At 39.7% G+C, this 19,811-nt stretch overlaps 2 protein-coding genes across 2 annotated transcripts; both read right to left on the bottom strand.

Moving 5' to 3' along the window:
- Positions 1 to 1,181: 1,181 nt before the first annotated feature.
- On the bottom strand, positions 1,182 to 4,865 carry manbal (mannosidase beta like). Its single transcript, XM_074641263.1, has 3 exons — positions 4,730 to 4,865; positions 3,338 to 3,534; positions 1,182 to 1,663 (listed from the first exon to the last, which is right to left on the bottom strand). Exons 2-3 carry the CDS (start codon positions 3,485 to 3,487, stop codon positions 1,553 to 1,555), a joined length of 261 nt encoding a protein of 86 aa, XP_074497364.1. The 5' UTR covers positions 3,488 to 3,534; positions 4,730 to 4,865; the 3' UTR covers positions 1,182 to 1,552.
- Positions 4,866 to 6,626: 1,761 nt separating this feature from the next.
- Positions 6,627 to 18,174, bottom strand: nfatc2b (nuclear factor of activated T cells 2b). The gene is made up of 10 exons (XM_074641252.1): positions 17,831 to 18,174; positions 16,243 to 17,233; positions 15,902 to 16,073; positions 15,138 to 15,340; positions 14,412 to 14,584; positions 13,733 to 13,873; positions 12,002 to 12,057; positions 11,559 to 11,691; positions 10,021 to 10,662; positions 6,627 to 7,008 (listed from the first exon to the last, which is right to left on the bottom strand). The coding sequence occupies exons 1-10, from the start codon at positions 17,955 to 17,957 to the stop codon at positions 6,962 to 6,964; spliced, it is 2,685 nt and encodes an 894-aa protein (XP_074497353.1). The 5' UTR covers positions 17,958 to 18,174; the 3' UTR covers positions 6,627 to 6,961.
- Between the last annotated feature and the right edge of the window lie 1,637 nt (positions 18,175 to 19,811).

Below are 19,811 nucleotides of genomic sequence, written 5' to 3'. Positions count from 1 at the left end.
TCTCACGTATCGTCCAGTTAGTACCACATTATAGCTTCGTTGCTATGGCTAGCAGCAGAACCGGTTGCTAGGCGACACACACTTTACTATGGTAACCTTAAGGTCGGCGCATTGATATTAAACTTAGGTTAACGGTTATGCGGCCTCACAGGTGTTCTGTAATTACTAGGGAAGAGGACCGGAACTACTTGATGGCAACAACTTTGGAAATTGCTTATTAGGAAGTACTGAGTACTTGATATTGCTCAAATTAAAATGTTAAGATATACAGTATATATATTCAGTTTTAACAGTTTTCTTCATCTCCTTGTATTTTTATATCTGGTATATTGTTTTGTACTTTGTACTTTGCACTACTAACTTTTTTACTGTCTTTTTACTAACATGTTTTGCACTATGGAACTGTGATGCTGGGAACTTTCCCTCGGGATCAATAAAGTTACTATCTATCTATCCATCTATCCATCTATCTATCCATCTATCTATCTATATTAGTAGTACTGAGTATTTGATATTGCTCAAATATAATGTTAAGATATACATTAATACATATTACATGTATTTATTGTACATACTACATTTTTTTTTATTGATGGACTGTACACACTATGTTCACCCATTCACTCTGTATCTTTTATATCTCTATTTATTGTTTTTATAATTTCTGTATACCTTTACCTCTCCTGTGTTTCACTCTGTTTGCTGATGTTGCTGCTTTGACACCTAAATTTCCCTCCAGGGATTAATAAAGGTTTATCTTATCTTGTATTCAGTGTGAATATATTGAACAAAACTGGCCAGGTGCTCCACATCCATTAGGCACAAATATAGTGTTTTCTTTGTTCAGTCTTTTTGAGGCCTATATTGCTGTGAGAGTTTTAAATTCCTTAAATGTGTTTATTAAATGAAACTATGCCCTACTTATCTGGCTTCCCTTCCCTTATCTTCCCTTAGAACGTATATTTTTTCTATTTTGGATTCTGCAACCACTGTGGGTATCATCAATGGTGTCTGAATATCATGTACATGTTTAAAAAAACAAAGATCCTGCAGCAAATCTGTAGCTTTATAAGGAAGTCATGATGTATTCTTCCATACAAAAAAAGTAAAGACAGGACATGATCTCATTCTGACTCATTTAAACCAAACAGAAATGTAGCAATGAATATAAACAGCTGAGGTGAATGACTACATCATGAATTTATTCGTATGTTGAAATCCAAACACAATTCAATCAATGATATTCATAAAATAAAATAAATGCAAAACAATTTGTCCAATAAAATTTGTAGCTGCATGAATAAAAAGCAAACGCCAGGCCAATTTGCTCTTAGTAATAGTGTTTGTTGACTGTGAAGGACACATGGTTAAAGGTCATTCTCAAGTGTATCAAATTAAATGCACATCATTTTGTATTGTCGTAATACGACATTAGTGTTTCATATACCTGTGGTGATAATTGTATTGGTAACTGCCAATGATGACTCACTGATGACTTCACACACGCATTCACACAAACCGGAAACACGCACACGCACACACACAGCACTGTCTATCGCTTCTTTTTGCTCTCTTTCTTTGGTTTCTGTCGAATCTGTGGAGCCAGTCCTTTAGGTTTCTTCATCTGCTCAGTCCCCCTGCCATCGGTGGACTCGGTCTCCTCCTGTAGAGCAAACACAGGAAATGTTAACCACCCTGTAATCTCAAAAGAAATCCTCTGAGTCATTTTAAATATGGTGTGAAAATACACGACTGCTAAGCATGATTATATAACTGTGAAGATGTATTTGGATGATGCTTGTGCTGTCTGACACTCACACATACAGTATTTGCCATGTTATTATTTTCCAAGTAAATCTTTTTTTTTTTTTTTTTTTTTTTGGGGGCATTTCCCATTTTTTATGACAGGACAGTGGATAGAGTCTTGAAAGGGGGGAGAGAGAGAGAGAGTGGATGCGGAAAGGGCCACAGGCCGGATTCGAACCCAGGCCGCCGCGGTCAGGACCAAGCCTTAATATATGGACGCCCGCTCTACCAACTGAGCTAACCCAGGCGCCCTCCAAGTAAATCTTTTAATGACACAGTGTGCTTTATACAATATTCTGTGCATAGGGGGGTTAGTCATTTTTCATCACTCCAGATTGCTCAGACTCTGTGTAAATTTGTCTCAATTAAATGGACGGTTGAATTTAATTACCTGAGATTTTTTTGGAGCACAAATACACACACACATCAAACAAAAGACATTCAGACGTGTTTCAACACCATCCCTCTGTCAGCACTGTTTCTGTCTTTTGTATGGCAATGCTGGCTGCTGTAAAGGATGAAATGGCGACATACTGTGGAGAGTAATCGGTGCATCTGATAACAGTGTCTGAAAATAGAATAATTAGAGAGTGAATTTAATTGCTCTTGTCTATAAATAATCTCTCCTGACAGCAGTTAGTATGGAGATTGTAGGAGTAGCTCTCAGTGGCTCCGGCTTCACGGACATTCAAAACTAAGATTTGTGTGCACTACTCTTTCTAACTGATGTCTGGTTTCTCTTTATTACAGAAAGATTGTCTGAATGCTAAGATTCTGCAAGATTTATTCTACAACATGGTGTTATTGCAGAACCTGTAGATCTGTCAAGCAAGATGGAAAAACATAAAGAAAATACTTAAACTATTTTCCTAGTCATGCTATCAGCAGCTGTTCCACACTGCAAATGTTTCTGACTGTATTATTTTGACTTCAGATGTAGCCACCATAGAGTACTGTGTTGCACCCCTTTTGCAGTGAAGAAGAAGAAGAAGAAGAAGACTGGCATCTCTCCATCTCTTCATACTCAGTACTTGGTCCATGCAGGGACTTCAACCGGCGACCCTCCGGTTCCCAATTCAAGTCCCTATGGACTGAGCTACTGCCGCCCACACGTTAAAATGAACATGTGGGACCTGATAGCAAAGTGGATTAAAATCAGCAGAATGCAGATGTGACATTTTGGGTTCAACATATGTTACATATGAATCCCTTATTTCTCAACATTATTTCTTGTTGATAAAAAAGAAAATCTCGTGAAAAAATGCATGTGAAAGTGAATGATTCAAATCATCAGGTGAATAGTATTGTGTAAAGTGATGTTTTTATCACTGTAAGTGTGGTGTCTGTTTCCACATTGACTTGTGTTTCCCCTGAACCCGAAACGCATCCCTAATCCCTGACCACTTATCTCTATGACACCATAACCTAACCTACACCCTAGCCACAACATCACGGGAAACACTGTTTCGAACGGGAGGGAGACAGACTTCAACACAAGACCTGCTCCTCTCTTTCTTTGGTGTCTACCCACCTGTTCATATCCCTTAGATGTGGGGATGAGGACAGCCAGGATGCAGATGAGCTGGAAGATGGCACCCAGAAACAGTCCATAGCGCAGTAGGCTTTCTAGGAAGGTGGGCTCAGGGACCTCTGGTGGGGACAGGTCCAGATCTACAGACATGCTGCTGCTGATTGGCTGTTTGGTCTGTTATTCTTCAGTGCACCTATCTGTGCAAACACCAGGACTACGGTTAGCAGGAAGATAACATATATAAAACAAAATATACAATCATTTTTTTATTGAACACACACTAAAGAACATACTAGATATTGCAGAGAATGCATACTTTTTAATATAATGCAATAAATGGTGTCAAAATAAATGAAAATAAGATAAGGGGGATTTATGTATAATGATATATAGAAATTAAAAAATAAACAGTAATTTCTAAATCACTAAGCATAGATAAGAACAAAAAAAAGGAGGAACTTAAAAAATAAGGGGCATAAAACAAAACATTAAGAAACGAGATATTTCCCCACGACTTCATCTTTTAAAGTGAAGAAAAAAAAAAATTGAAATAATTTATAAACCAAACAAAAGGAGGTCTTACTTTTTCTCCACTTGCTACAATTAAAACAATATTTACCCATAATAATGATCGTATGAATCATGTCAGAAATGGATGATTGTAAACTATCCATATAAAAAATAATATGAGAAATGTCAAAAGTCGGAATGTCATTTACCTTAAGAGATAAACATTTAACCTTTATCTAAGTGACACAGGGCATGATGAGGAACACCTGCTCTAAAGGGTACAACGGTCCACTTCAAATCTGAAACTGTTCTAAGAAATTCTGCAACCGGGTATAACTTATAAAGATTTAAAAATATATATATATATACTGTATGTCAGTGATGCACTATATTCAGTTTTAACAGTTTTCTTCATCTCCTTGTATTTTTATATCTGGTATATTTTTGTGTACTTTGCACTACTAACTTTTTTAATGCCTTTTTATTAACATGTTTTGCACTATGGAACTGTGATGCTGGAAACTTGAATATCCCTCAGGATCAATACAGTTACTATCTATCTATCTATCTATCTATCTATGTGGTGTATATATATATATATATCCCTCACCCACACTATAAACAGTTAGTTAACTTATAGCAAAAGACACGTGGAAATGCAATCAAATGATATATTGTGCTCTCATATAGTCATGCCGATAAAATTAAACATTTAACTTTCCTGTACATGTTTATTGATAGACACAACTAGGACACATTCACATGCAGCTACGGATCGTTTACAAGGTAGCACAGCAGAGTAGATAACCTACATGATTAACTCAGAGCACAGATTTAAGATAACTCTATGCATGAGTTGAGTTTGTGGAAGAAGAAGCTTACCAGTGCCGGGAATACTCCACTCTTCTCTTGTCTTTAAGGGGATAATAACATTCACATATTGAGCTCACAAAGGGAGGAAAAAGAAACATCAGTTTACCGGAAGTGACGAAATTAATCTGTGATCCACTTCCGACACGGTGTGTGATTGTTATGAAGCTGTCGCCCTCTAGTGTTTTATTATATATAGCTTTACATCATTAGGCAAGTGTTCAATACATAAAAATAGGTTACTTTATTTATGGTTTTATTTATTTATTTAACTTTTTATGTTATTTATCTTGAATGAATGAAAGACTTTATTTCGAACATAAAAATAAATAAAAACAGATATAAAAATAATAACAAACAAAACAAGAGTAATTGCGTCCGAAAAGGAGTAGGTGGAAGTGAAACTTATATTTCCCTACCCCTTTCTCACTTCTCCTCTAATAACTCATATATCATAGAATGATAATATAATATAATATATACACTCTCACAGATTTATTTACATCCCAAATTAAATATATGAACAGCATCTCAAGTTTATTTACAACCCACTTATCCATCCGGAGTTAAAAATTAGATATAAACCAACCCTTAACGCAACCCTTATCACAACTCTTCCTCAACCATATACCTCCCAAAAATATCTTTTTTGTATAGCTTTTTAAAGTGATTTATATTTTTTTACTCCGCTTCAACCCATCACCTAACCCATTCCACAAATCCACCCCATAGACGGAAATACACATACTCTTACAATCTTACAGTTATAGCTAGTGGCTTGGTTACCAGTGTTGGCCTATATTTACTGAAGTTGTAGGCCTACTTCCGTTTCAATATTAAAGTACTTGAACTTTACTTGAGCATCTCCATTTTATGCTACTCCACTACATCTTAGAGGCAAATATTGTACTTTTTACACCACTACATTTGTCTGACAGCTTTAGTTACTTTTCAGATTATATTTTCTTTCATAGCCTTCCTGTTCAGTGAAAAACGCATCTCCAAATTTGGTGATTTTGAATTTTTTTCTTATAAACTGAAGGACTTTGTGTTCCTTTTAATTGATAACATTCTCCTACTTAAATAAACTATTTAAAAATCATCTTCAATCAGCTGGAAAATGCGTCGTCACCTAAAACCTAAAAACAGGGCTGTTTTTCTGAGCTCATGAAAAGTTGACGTTTTAGAGAACAGCGACGCTACAAACATATGATGCTCTTATAGAATATGATGCATTGCTGTAGATTAAACTACTGAACAGTGTATAAAGGAGTTAAAATTAGCACAACCTTAAACATCTACAGCAGTAAAATGCATCATACACATTAATGCAGCAGTAATATTAATCACAAAACATCATATATATAATAGTAAAACACTGACAGGGAACATTTTACTGCATAATGAATTCTTTTACTTTTCATACTTTAAGTACATTTTTGGCTTTGAATGCAGGACTTTTACTTGTAGTGGAGTATTTTCAGTGAGGTATTGCTACTTTTACTAAAGGATCATAAGTATTTAGACATAAAAAGGATGCTATCACAGTGTTGCATCAACAATTCGATTCTTCAGTGTCAGTACTTTCTAAGTAAGTTTCAATTTTAATATTTAGCTTTGTGTAATACACTAAGTATTTCTGTATTACTGATTTGCCCTATTTTGTTAGGCCTCAGTTTGTTAGTCATCATAAGACAAACTGCTTGTACAGAAGTGAGATTTTTTTCAGAAAATAGATTATATTTTTCACCTTAGAAATTATCTATTAAATAAACTTGATAATGGTAGCAGAAATTTTGCTTCATTTCAAGAAATGCAATTTCAAAAACAAAGGGAGTTTTTGTGTGTTAATTGAAAATATTTGTTCAACTCTTCAGTCCATTCCTGCTCTTAATGCAAAACACACTGATTCATATAAACAGAATTTATTTAATATAAAATATTTTATACATGCCTACAAAGAGCAATTGTACAAATATATGAACAATTAGAAGTGAAACAGGTTAAAATAAAAACACAATAGATACACAGTATAAGTATGACACATGCTAAGGCTAAAAAGTCTTAAGTCAAAATATAAGCCTAAAGTGGATCAGTTTCTATTATTTGCCTTAAATGTCTACCACCAATCCAGTTTTCTTTATTGCAAGTACAAGAAAGTAAGTAAGTACAATCTTCCTTCGAGACAATCAGGATTTTATATTTTACATATTATGCTCAATCTGATGGACGTGGCCTCCAGGATCACTCTCCATCGTGGCCTGTCATGTCTCTTCTTATGATGTCATTCACTGAAAAACATTACAAACAAAGGTGAGCAAATTTAGTATTCACAACTACGCTTCAATAAACCAAGACGAGATGCTTATTTTATGTAAATGAATTCATCTTGTATTCTTAGTGTTACATATTAATACTGTGAACTTTTGTAAGTCCATGTCCATTTTTTGCAGATTCCTGCATAAAAATGTACGGCTCTTTCACTTTAAAAAACATATTTTTACTCATTTCCAATATTTTCTTATATTTTCTATTGTAATTTCTTCTACTTAATGGTCTGTCTCTTGACTTTTGCACTGTGTTTATTGTTATGCACCAGATCAATAAGACAAATTCCTTGTACAGTATGTGCAAACCTTCTTGGCAATAAAACCGTTTCTGATTCTGATATTAATTTGTTTTGTATTTTAAGCCCCCTGGTGTAGATTTCTTTTTAATTATGATTGTGAAAAAATAAAAGACAAATCCTGTCATAACTGGGGTCACCTCATTCATCGTCAAGTTACTTGTTTAACTTGCTGGAGGATCCGGGGATTATGCTGTTTTGTTTTTAATACTACCAGCAGGTGTCGCCAAAGTCAGATATTTGGGGGCATTTTATGCTTTTATTAGAGAGCAGGAAAAGAAGGAGGAGAGCAACAAAGGCCCCCCGTCAGGACTTGAACCGGGGACGTTGTGGTTTGTGGTTTAAGACCCCAGAGAGTCCCCAGAAATATTCTAATTTCATACATCCAGTCCAGTGATGACTTGCAATCTCTGAAGTGATGACGTGATGATTTATCTACAACGGTTTCTGGACTGATTGATGATCTCTTTCCTGATAAAAAAATAAGCACGGTTCTTGCACATGACTCTTTTGACAGAAAGAATAAGAATACTATCCATATTAAATATAATCTCCAGAAACAATAACAAATATAAATAACACAAACACAGTAGTGTATTTTGGTTAATATGCTGCTGATCAAACAGTAACACAGATTGTTGTAGTTACCTAAACTTTCCATCTGTATGTATAGACCAGAACAAAGGACATTGCTGTTTTTTTTCCAAACCACAGGTGTGTCTGCATGTATTTGCCTATACAGTGAACTTCCTGTTTCTGTATACAGAAACTTTACCCCACAGCAAACAAGGTCAGGGTACGTGACTTATTCTCTCTTTAGTTCATGATGGAATTGCTTATTTCTCCCTCATCATGCTCTAATACATCAGGAATCATAAACAAGTTGTATTCGATTTATTCAAAATGAAACTGAGCATGCGCAGGAGGCTTTGACAAGTGTAGCGTGTGTTTTCGGTTGTGTGTGAGTGAGAGTGAGACTGAAACAGAAGACAGGAAAGTGGAAAGAAAGGCCCGACACAAACCACAATGCAGGATTTGCAAGCGTTGCAATGTGCTTGTATGTATTTGCAGACCAGACCACAATTACCCCTCCCTCAGTTTGCATGTTATATTCCCCGTTTACTAATTAGTTTGGCTGAAGCAAATAATGCAATAATGCAGTATCTACAACTCATCTAAACGTGTCAGCGATAGTTTGGCTCGTCAAGGAAACCCCAAAAGCTGAAGCAGAGATAGACACAGATCTGTTAGCGTCCAAACAGACGAGGCTCAGACCCTGAGTTACTGATTAATTGAGAGATAATGTAAATGTGTCAACAATGTTCCCTCAACACAGTTATATGCGCAGAATATTCCACTTTGAAATACAGAACATAAAGACTCACTGATTAATGCTGGGGTACGTTTGAAACAAACTAGTTAATACAACCAAATTTTAGCTGTTCAGAACAGCCAAAGAGAGGCGCAAGATGTGATTATTGTTCAAATGGGGATAACAACATACACTTTTGATCAGTTGCTCCTCAAAGGCAGTCGTAGTGTTGCACTCATTTGCATACACGAAACATGACAAAAGTAATCATTTAAAGAGTGAAAAACAAGTGCTTAAAGGTACAGTTTGTAGGATTTGGTGACATCTACTGGTGTGGTTGCAGATTGCAACCAACTGAGTACCCCTCCGCTCACCCCTCAGTGCAAAACCGTGGTAACGCCGTTCGCCTCACTCAGAGGCCATCCTTACGATAATAACACTACTTAAGGAGCAACGGAAGTGGCGGTACCACGGTTTTGCACTCTGTGACTCATGTTACTGCAGTTTCACAAGCGTGTCGGAGAACTATGGTGACCTTCAGGTAATGTAAAAACGCAAAAGACTCTCTCTACAGCCAGTGTTTGGTTTGTCCGTTCTGGGCTACTGTAGAAACATGGTGGAACAACATGGCTGACTGTGAAGAGAACCCGCTCTCTATGTAGATACGAAGGGCTCATTCGAAGCTAACGAAAACACACCGATTGTTAGTTTTAGGCGATTACACACGTAAGATCCCCCAAAATGTTACACACTGTTCCTTTAAGAGAGAAGTTTAAACTAGGGGTGGGCGGTACCATAAAATTTGGTTTCCGATACCAAGTAATACAGGGCCAAAATCGCCGATATTGATACCACTACCAATACTTTTTATAATTAAAAGCGGCTTATGTACATTAATGTTGTATGTACAAAAATATGTTTTTTTATTATTGTAAATTGAATGTGCAAACATGAAAAATAGCTCCAAACATGCTCCTCTTTCTTCAGCAATCATGTGTCTGTCGGACTCAGAGTGACTAGTCGGGGTGCGTGCTGCGGTAAGCTGCGTGCAGTGAGAAGCAAACGGTGCAACTGAACACTGTTTGCACAGACAGGTCTACTCTTTGATGAAATACAAATGGGTGTAGAAGAGAGAAACTGATCCCTTTTCTGTATTGATCTTATTGGCGCTAGAATCGATCTTCAAAGCGACACGTAGGTATCGCCAGTGTCAACATTTTTGGATCGATCTGCCCACTCCTAGTTTGAACCCTGCAAAGATCTGAGGATAGGGGAGGATTCAGGAACTGTTCAACAACCCGACCAGCGCTTCATTTGAAGCATATTGACTCCTTTAAGAAAACAGTATTTAAAAGAAATACTCACCATCCTCCAGGTAAGCATAACGGAGGTTCTCTTGTTTGACTGTGACCCTCTCTGGAGCTCGTTCCTCATGGTTTCCTCTACCAGAGCTGATCTGGGTCAGAGGCTCCACTCGACTTCCAGCCTTTCCTTGAGCTTCACCTTGGATGTATCTTGAGGGTGGTGACTTTCCCAGTGGCAGTGCTGTCTGCACAAAATCCTGATGTCTTGACACCAAACAGGCCTTGTACGAATCACCACCCTGAGGACCTTCGCCCAGTTTGCCCACAGGGGTCCTGGCACTGACGCACTGGCTGGGAGTGGAGATCGGGTGGGAGGTCATCGGGGAACCACCGAGGAGGGCAGTGCCACAGTTACTGTAACGTTGGTTTGCAGCATGGTACAGCATGGGGTTGTTGATCAGAGTGCTGGCCCTGGCCTGGTAATAAACTGGTTGGTCGTCCAGTGGATCCGGGATTAGCACATGGGATCTGGGGTCTACAGTGGTTAGGTGGTACATTGATGGAGAAACATTCAGGGCTTGAAGATTGCCCTCCTGCTCCAGGTGATGGTAGAGTGACTTCATTGACAGGCCAGACAGGGACTGATTGTCTGAGTAGATGTATGAATTCAACTGGTAGTCATCCAGTGGTTCTGCTTTAATGGCTAATAAAAAAAGAAAATAAAAGGTGAGAGGAATCAATGTAGGTCATTCATTAGCTCACTGAGAAGAGTACAAGTACAGAACATAGACTATATATAAAGATGGATGACATGACAGCTCCCCAAAAGTGAAGCCAAAACATCTTGATTGCCCCCTGGTGGCTGGCTGCAGTATATCGGTCACAAAGCACATTTGTGTAAAGTGAGGATCATAGAAAGAAGCATAGTGCATAGTGGTTAGATCTAATCTGATTTAAGTGTTGCTATTTCCTGTTTGTAAGTTTGATTTAAGCAAGGGATGGCTGACCTGATTAATATTTGCTTTATGTTTTTGTCTTCATTAAAGGAACAGTGCGCAAGAATTAAGGGGATCTATTGCCAGAAATGGAATATAATATTAATAACTATGTTTTCTTTAGTGTATAATCACCTGAAAATAAGAATCAACGTGTTTTCGTTAGCTTAGAATGAGCCCCTCGTATCTACATATGACCATGTTTCTACAGTAGCCCAGAACGGACAAACCAAACACTGGCGAGGGAGGCTAGGGAGAGCCATTCGTGTTTCCACATTTTTGTGTCGGCCACCACAGTTCTTCTACACGCTTGGCACACGGGAGAAGTTTCAGTTGGTTGCAATTTGCAACCTCATCGCTAGATGCCGCCAAATCCTACACAGTGCACTTATAACTGATATCAGTGTAAAAGCAAAGGTCTAAATGCACGTTAAGTGTGTGTGTCTTTCAGCGTGAGGTTTGTTTGTGTGTGTGATGTTTGTCCGATAGAGGTGAGAACGACAACAATGATGACCTTTCAGTCCCCTTACGTTGAACATTCAAGGTACCCTTCTTCTTCCTGTAATGACAGAGCTGAGATGTCTGACAGATTTACAGTATATACCTGTCACAGGAGTGTAGAGGAAGTGCTGAGGCTGACTGCGTTTCTTCTTCCCATTGATGACGTAGAAGTTGACTTTGGCCGGGTGTGAAATGGTCCGGTTTCGATACGGAGGGACCTCGACAAAAAGCATGTTCTAGAAGGGGATTGCAACATAACATAAAAAAAGATCACTCTTCTGATAAACTGTCATGTTGAAACAGAGACGCGTGGGCTGCCCCAAAACTCTCGCTTGTGTGTTTCAAATCAAAGTCAGTATCAGAATTAAAACTCTTTGAATGATATGCGTAGCAGCATGTCATGTGTGGTCATAGGCTTTGTGTTTTGCTTTCTGTTTATGTGAATTTGTAACAGACAATGTTGCTTTAATGTATCTACAAAAAGTACATCGCATATGCTACAGCCTTATTGCATGTGTCCATGCAGATACATAGAAGTTAACTCACAGCTTGTGTTTTGTCTCTGTCCACAGTGGCGTCCACCTCCCAGATTTGCTGTCCATCTGAAAGCAGAGGGAGTAAAGTGTACATGCATTAAAGCAGAGGAGCGGTGGTTTGACATTTTTGGGAAATACCCTTAAGAGCTTTCTTGACAAGAGTTAGATGAGAAGGTCGATACCACTCTCATGTCTGTGTAGGAAATATGTAGCTGCAGACAGCGGCCAGTTAGTTTATCCATCCATTATCTGTTACCGCTTATCCTATTCAGGGTTGCGGGGGTCTGGAGCCGATCCCAGCAGACATTGGGTGAACGCGCCCTAGACAGGTCGCCAGACTATCACAGGGCTGACACAAAGAGACGCACAACCATTCACGCTCACATTCACATCTACGGACAATTTAGAGTCAACAATTAACCTAACCTGCATGTCTTTGGACTATGAGAGGAAGCCGGAGAACCCGGCGAAAACCCACGCTAACACCGGGAGGACATCAGAAGGGCCCCAAGCCAAGTCTGAACCTGCGACCCTCCTGCTGTTAGGCGGCAGTGCTAACCAAATTTAGCTTAGCATAAAAACTAGAAATGGGAAAACAGCTAGCCTGGCTCACACAAAAAAAACAATGTGTAAAAATAACAAATTTTGTTTTTTATGGGGGCTCTGGGCTTTAGAGGTGCTGGTAGGCCAATTTTGTTTCCTTTGGCTATTTGTTTCCCCTTGTTTCCAGTCTTTGTGCTAAGCTAAGCTAACTGGCTGCAGGCTTATATTTGCCTGACAGATATGAGTGGTACTGATTTTCATATCTAACTCTCAGATGAAAGCAAATTCACCACAATGTGGAACTATTACCATTACTACTATATATGAAAAGATACATTTAGAAGAAATGAGATGATGTCGATCCTTTCTTTAATTTAAAATAGACAGAGAGTGGAAAGCAGGTTTCTCTCTTGCAGTAGGCCAATGTCTGCTTTAGTGTTCTTTCCCACCTCAGTTTTACCTGCTGTTTCTGTTTTCTACCCACGCATTGAACAAGAAAAAAAAAAAAACACAAAGCCTCTGCTCTGGGTCTGAATCTTTATCAGTCTGTCAAACCACATCCTGTTACATAAAACCCCACGCCAAGCAACAGGGAGGCTTTACATGCAGTCAACTGTACCCATCCCGCTCTCACACCACGTAACCCAATGTCAAATGTTGTGTGGGCAGGGGGAGCAGTAACGAGGTGAGATATTTCCATTTAGAAATAAATAAAAGTTGTCACCTCCAGTAAAAGTTTAAAACCAAAGGCTCATTTTGTCAGCGTTAAAAGTGGGGGCTGAAGGAAGATGTGCGTCACTGAAAGTTGATGTTTCCCGGGCGATATGCAAATACTCCGAAAATACAAATACTATACGAGTAGGTGGATACGCCCAAGCAGGATATCGGGAGGCGGCCACAGACGAAACAATCACAAGTCAACATAACACACAAATCAAGAGTGTTCATAATGACTAGACACACAACAGGATGTGTTAAAGGAGTAGTTCAACATTTGGGAATTTATTTGCATATGTGCTACCACTCTCAATTTTCTCATCTAACTCTCAGCAAGAAAGTGAATAAGCACATTTCACAGATTCTTTTAAGTGCAATCCTGTATTACTATATGTCGTGGCTCATCTTTATTACCTCTTAAAATGAATTAGAGGCTACTTAACATCACATGATTACTGATTAAAAAATGTGTCTTCCTCACCTTGTGTCTTCTCTGAGAATATCACTTTGGAGTCGGATGTGAAATTCTGTCCAGTGAGGACCATTTGTTGACCACCGAGTACTGAGCATCGGTCCAGGTCCTGTCTCTCGACTGCAGGGAGCTCCTGAGCTGAGCGTTGGGCTGAGGAAACAGGGAGACACAGCTGTATGAAAGACCAGACAGAGATCAGATAACATCTGGTGGAAAGATGGCAGTTGGCTAGTAAGATATCTGATAATCAAAATACAGAATTACAATATTGACTACTAGCGAACATTCACATTAAAGCCAGCCTACGTAACTTTGCACAAGTGACAGTTGGCTGGTAACACTGGATGATGAAACATACTGTAACAGTGGCACAAGTAATGAAGAGTCATAAAGTTAGTAAACCTGAAAGCAACACTGCAATAACTATCTAACATTAATCCCCATCAGCTACTGGTCATACCAGACCAAGTACGGCTATAGCGCACTGAATTAATCGAATGTTTGTTTTATTGCTTATGAATTCTATTTGTAAGAAGATGTATACACATCTAGAAGTTGTTTAAAAAGGCATTATGTTTACACATAAACAGTTGTTTTAATGAATAAAGATCAAGTACTACAATACAAGATGTCAGGACCCAGCGATAGGAAGCTAAATTCAGCTAATCAGGAATGAAACACTCCTTACAGCATTCAATAGCATGAGAGGCAGCTTGAAGAGACAGGAGCTGTCCACCAGGTTGAGGAATGTGGACACGGAACACCAAGCGCACACGTGTGTTTTTTCGTCCAATGTCCGTCTCGCCGTTCCTCAGCTCGATGTCGGCATTTCTCAACTTCAGGATTCCTACACAGTCAATTCTGTGAAATGTTAGAAAAGACAGATGAGATGAAAAAGAAAGTGTTCTGAAATTGGGCCAAAATGCTTGTGACTGTGCAAAGTTTCTGTTCACACAGACAAACTATGGTTAGTTTCAATTATTCAGTTATAACCTAGTTCTGTGTCATTTTGATAAAAAAAAATCCCCCCTTTTTCAGTGATTCATCATACGTCAAGTTCATCAAAGCTTTGTTGTTGCTGTGAACACGCTGTGTGGTAGGCTTTCTTGGAAAAACTCTCTGGCACACAGGAAGTGATGCGTTTTATGTTTCCGCCACTTGTTGGGAGCAAAAAATTAAAAAAAACTTGCAGCTAGCATGAGCAGCAATAGCCACCATGTGTGAGGTTAGAAAGAAAAGAGCAATTAGCACACAAAACATCTAAACTTTATCAATAGAAAACCCAAAAGCAACAGATGGCACATTTTAATCTATCTCTGCATCTGTAACTCTGGGAGAGGAAACACAGAACCACCACAGAAGTGACTGCAGATTGCTTAATAAGAGTGTCCCACAGTGTGTCTGTGCTACTCACACCACTCTCATGTGGTTCTTTGGCTCCAAAGGGATCTCCAACACTTTGGTGCCGTTCATCATCCTCTCCATGCTGGGTGTGGTGACGGTCTTCCCGGTGATGCGGTGCACCTGGTAGAAGGCGTGGGGTTTCAGGATCCTCTCGTCGGCTGTTCCTATGAAGACCTGCAGCCCCAGTGGAGCTGTGCCTTGGTACCCGTGGAGCTAGTGAGGGCAACAAAGGCGATTAAATGCATGCTTCACACTGAATTAAATGAACCATAATACCATTAACGTCCATGGTTTGCAAATTTACAATACACAATAAATCTATTTTCCCTGCGGGGATGATTTCACAGGTCACTGTCTAACTGGCATAGCAAGAACACTGATTTGCATGGTCCGTTTGTGCATCACTGCCAGGAAAACCAACAGTAGGGGCTTATTAATTAACACACCAGAGCAGTAAATGAAGCAGAACCATGAACCAATAGTGGCATGATATATCAATGCACCTGATATTAGTGTATCTTTTAGCAATTTGAAACAGAGCGTGTCCTAATCATTTTCCATGTGGGAGTCGTGACGTGAGGCTCTTTCATTCATTTGCATGGCTGTCGGCTTTACATAAACACATCGTCCAGGAAATACCACCCTGTATTTACAATCTCTCCTCCTACTTCATTTATCTTTTTCAAAACCAGCAGTGACACAGATGGGAAGTGTGTGATCGTTTTTTGTTTGGCTTGCTTTTCATTCTTTGCACACCCCACCCCAAAAAAGTACCTGAACTTCCGGATGCCCTCCGTTAGGTGTCTTTACAGCTCCACGGCTGCCCTCCGTCTCATAGTGAGCTCTGTGGTGAGATCTGGGCTCTTGCTGGATGAGAAGCTCGTACTGACCGGACTGACTGGGCAGCGGCCACTCTAAAGACGGGAGTGGAGCCACGGAGAGACCACTAGAGAGAGAGAAGGACAATAAGAGTGAAATGTGTAACGGAAGACAAACCATTAAAATCCCCAAATGTCAAAAACTTGTTCACATTTTATCTCATCATTGTCAAATAATGCTTCCATTAAGAAAGAGATAAAGTATCTGTAAGTATTAACAAGGGACAAACAACACACCCGAGTGCTCCGTGATGGACTGGATGAGGCCACACGGGGAGCATATAGAAGGTTTCAGGCTTGACTTCGGCTCCTGCCCTGCCCATCCTCTCCTGCTCCAAGGCCCAGTCATACCCCTCTCCATACACACAGTCCTGTCTCTGCGAATGCCCGTGTGCATCTCGCACCACTGCAGAAGGCATCGCTCTGGGCAGACTGGAGCTGAGACTGTTCAGCACCTCCTCCAGGCCCGGGGAAGAGGCCTGAGCTTGGGGATGGAACTCCGCTTGGGCCTGGTATTGGTGGAGGTAGTAGGGCCCCTGCTGCTCATGGAGTGAGGGGATGATGGGGATGGGGATGGGGATGGGGCTGGGGCTCCGGGAGCGCTGCTTGATAGGAGTTCCCCCCTGACAGGAGTGGGTCTGGTCATAGGAGCGCTTTCCATGCGGCGAGACAGAGCGGGAGCGTTGGTGGGGGAGCGGTGAGGCGGCGTGCTGATGCTGGGGCAGGAGATAGGTCTCGTCCGTGATGCTGTTGCGAGGCGAGGCTCCTGGAGAGGAGTGGGCAGAAGACGTGTGGATGCCCTGGAGGTCCAAGTTGGACAACCCAATGCCACAGCCGCTTCCATTAGAAGGGGAGACACACGGCGAAGCCAAAGGAGAGTATGAATCTACAGGCCAGCCCGTGGAGGAGTTGCTGCTGGCAGGGCTCACACACTCCCTGTAGCCCCCCAGAGCTTTGGCGCCAGGGCTCGGCTCCAGGGTCTGAGAGCTGAGGGAGTCCCCCGACGGAGTGATCTCAATCCTGGGGCTAGGAGCAGGGATGGTCCCCGGTCTCGACACCAGCCCCAGGGACTCGAACACAGCCCCTGACAGGTTTTCTGTGGTGGGGCTGTGAGAGGAGGGGTCCTGATTGGAGGCTGGCTGGTTGGAGCTGGAGATGTACGCAGCGTGATGGTCGACCACCAGCAGAGGAGGCTGGATGTCGTCCTGGAGGAGAGCACCTGAGTCATCTGTCAATAACCAAAGAAAGGATTAATTTGTGCACACACGTCCAAAGACTACTACAATACTATAACTATAGATAACGTATAGATCCCATGTTTTAAGTAAACATGCTCCTTCATGTCATAATAATTTGTGTCAGATAAGTTTTTGTTGCACAAAACATTCAATTAACTCATTAAAAATTCTTATATGACATCCACGCCTTCATACATCATTCTGCACAGTGAAGCTCAAACATCCAGGTGAAATAACAAGAAGGAAAACACATTTTTGTGTAAATTGTAACTCCATTAAACTGTGATAAAGACACTTTCTGTGTTTCAATAGACTTTTAAACAAAAAGAAGGGTGTAGTTGGTTTCCCCTCTTCCTAATAACAGTGAAAGAGGAGGATTACAGAATAACATCAGTACTTGACAGCTGAGTACTCACTGATGGAAATCCCACTTCAGTTTAGCCTACTTCACTGCTAAATACAAACTGCACAAAACCATTTTTATACGTTAATAATAAAAAAAACATACTAAGAAAAGAACATAATGTAAATGGAAAGGAGATATTATGTTAAGTCTCTGTAAAAGCAGAACAGTACTGCATACACACCTTTATCACAGCCGACAGGGAAGTCCTCCCCAGGTGGATTATACAGAAACAGGTCGGAGAAGTCCAACTCCTCCTGGCTGATGTCTTGACCTAGGCCCTCTGTGAAGCCCAAACCTCCAGAAGTCATTTCCAGCTCTGAAAAATTAAATCTTCTTTTGACAAGTTTATCTTTTGTAATAACTCTTCAAACTCGCCAACTAACAGAAGTTGTCCGCATGAGATAAACAATTAAAGAAACCGTCAGCGTTACAGTTTTTCTCTTCTTCTAAGAAGTACGATTAAAACATTTGGCAGCTGCTCAAATAAAACATTCAACACCACGACATGAAAAAACGAGCAGCGACAGACGCTTCCTGTCACTGCTGATGATGACAAGCAGACAGGACCTGCCTCTCTCTCTCTCTCTCTGTGGGTGTGTGTGTGTGTGTGTGTGTGTGTGTGTGCGTGCGTGCGTGCGTGCGTGCGTGCGTGTGTGTGTGTACGTGCGTGTGTGTGTATGTGCCTCCAAACACAAGCCTCATTTCCTCCTGTGTGAGTCAAGTAGTCACAGTATGACATATAAGGGGAGGCTAAAAACACAGCAGTCTGTAATGGTGTAGGTTGATATTGAAAAGTCAAAAAGGTCAAAAAGGTCACATTGTTATTATTTCCAATTATAGTTTTATAAACTTATAGCCTTCCACTGTTTGTTTTTTAGCTTTGTGATAACAGTGTTTTTCTCTCTTCTGCTGCTGTATCTATTGTGTGTGTGTATCTGTTGACGAGTGGTGAGCTGCTGAAGGAATACATATAGTTGTATTAAATTGAATTCCTGTTTATGATGCACAGGATGAATATAGGCTATTTTAAGAAAAATTATGATTTTATTCTGAAAGAATACGTTTTTAAAAAAAATCACAGTATCCCAAAATCATGATACATTAGGCTATCTAGATTAGTGCATTTAATTCCAATAAACTAACAGGTTCCAGTAAACATAAAAAGGCTTATAGACCTAGCCTAATAAAATATTAGAGACTATTTATTCTAATAGCCTATATCGAAAAGTGTTAAAACTCGATCTACAACTCAACAATTAAACTAATTAAATTTTTACTAACTACTAAAATTTGGCATTTTGTGCAAAATAAAAATGTATCTAATCTGTATTCACAACGTTGCTTGATTCTGTACTCTATTTACGTGACTATTAGCCTAACTGTTGCTATTGCAACAAGTGACAACTTTTAGCATATAGAGTATTTTAGCTAGTTTAGCTTGATTATTGTAACAACAATCACCCATTAAATTACAATCTGGGATATTTAAACAAAGTCAACAACAGCTACCAATCGTCATAGTCCTTAAACCATTAGCACATTAGTGTTGTCACAATTAAAAAAAATATTATTATTATACAATTATTATTGTTATGTCACAATTGTGAAAATTAAAAAAATAACAGTTTCAATCCCAAAGGAGCTAGCTTTGGTGACAACAAAACGGGTGATTTAGACTACTTATAGAATTTTCATTTACATATCTGAATTTTGACATTTTGAGGATGTATTGAGCTGCTGTGAAGGGGAGTGACATGTAGCTCAATGTTTCGCTCAAAGATACTTTAAAGGTCCCATGTCATGCTCATTTTCAGGTTCATACTTGTATTTTGTGTTTCTACTAGAACATGTTTACATGCTGTAATGTTCAAAAAACTATTTATTTTCCTCATACTGTCAGCCTGAACATGCCTGAATTTACCCTCTGTCTGAAACGCTCCGTTTTAGCGCATTTTCACGGATTTTTGGGTCCATGTGTACTTCCTGTCAGCTGATGACATTCATATACACTGCAACAGGAAATAAACTGGGACACATTGAGAATGTTTATGTTTAAAATCATGTCAAGGGTCTCAGCTTGTTTCAAATGCAGAGTTTCTGAATACGGGCTGTGTGTATTTCCCTGTGGATTGAGTGTTTCGATACTTTCACAGTATTTATAT

This window comes from Sebastes fasciatus, chromosome 1, assembly GCF_043250625.1.
Source record: "Sebastes fasciatus isolate fSebFas1 chromosome 1, fSebFas1.pri, whole genome shotgun sequence".
Lineage (NCBI taxonomy): Eukaryota > Metazoa > Chordata > Actinopteri > Perciformes > Sebastidae > Sebastes > Sebastes fasciatus.
Note: the sequence above shows the minus strand (reverse complement) of the source record. Positions and strands in the feature narration are given on the sequence as shown.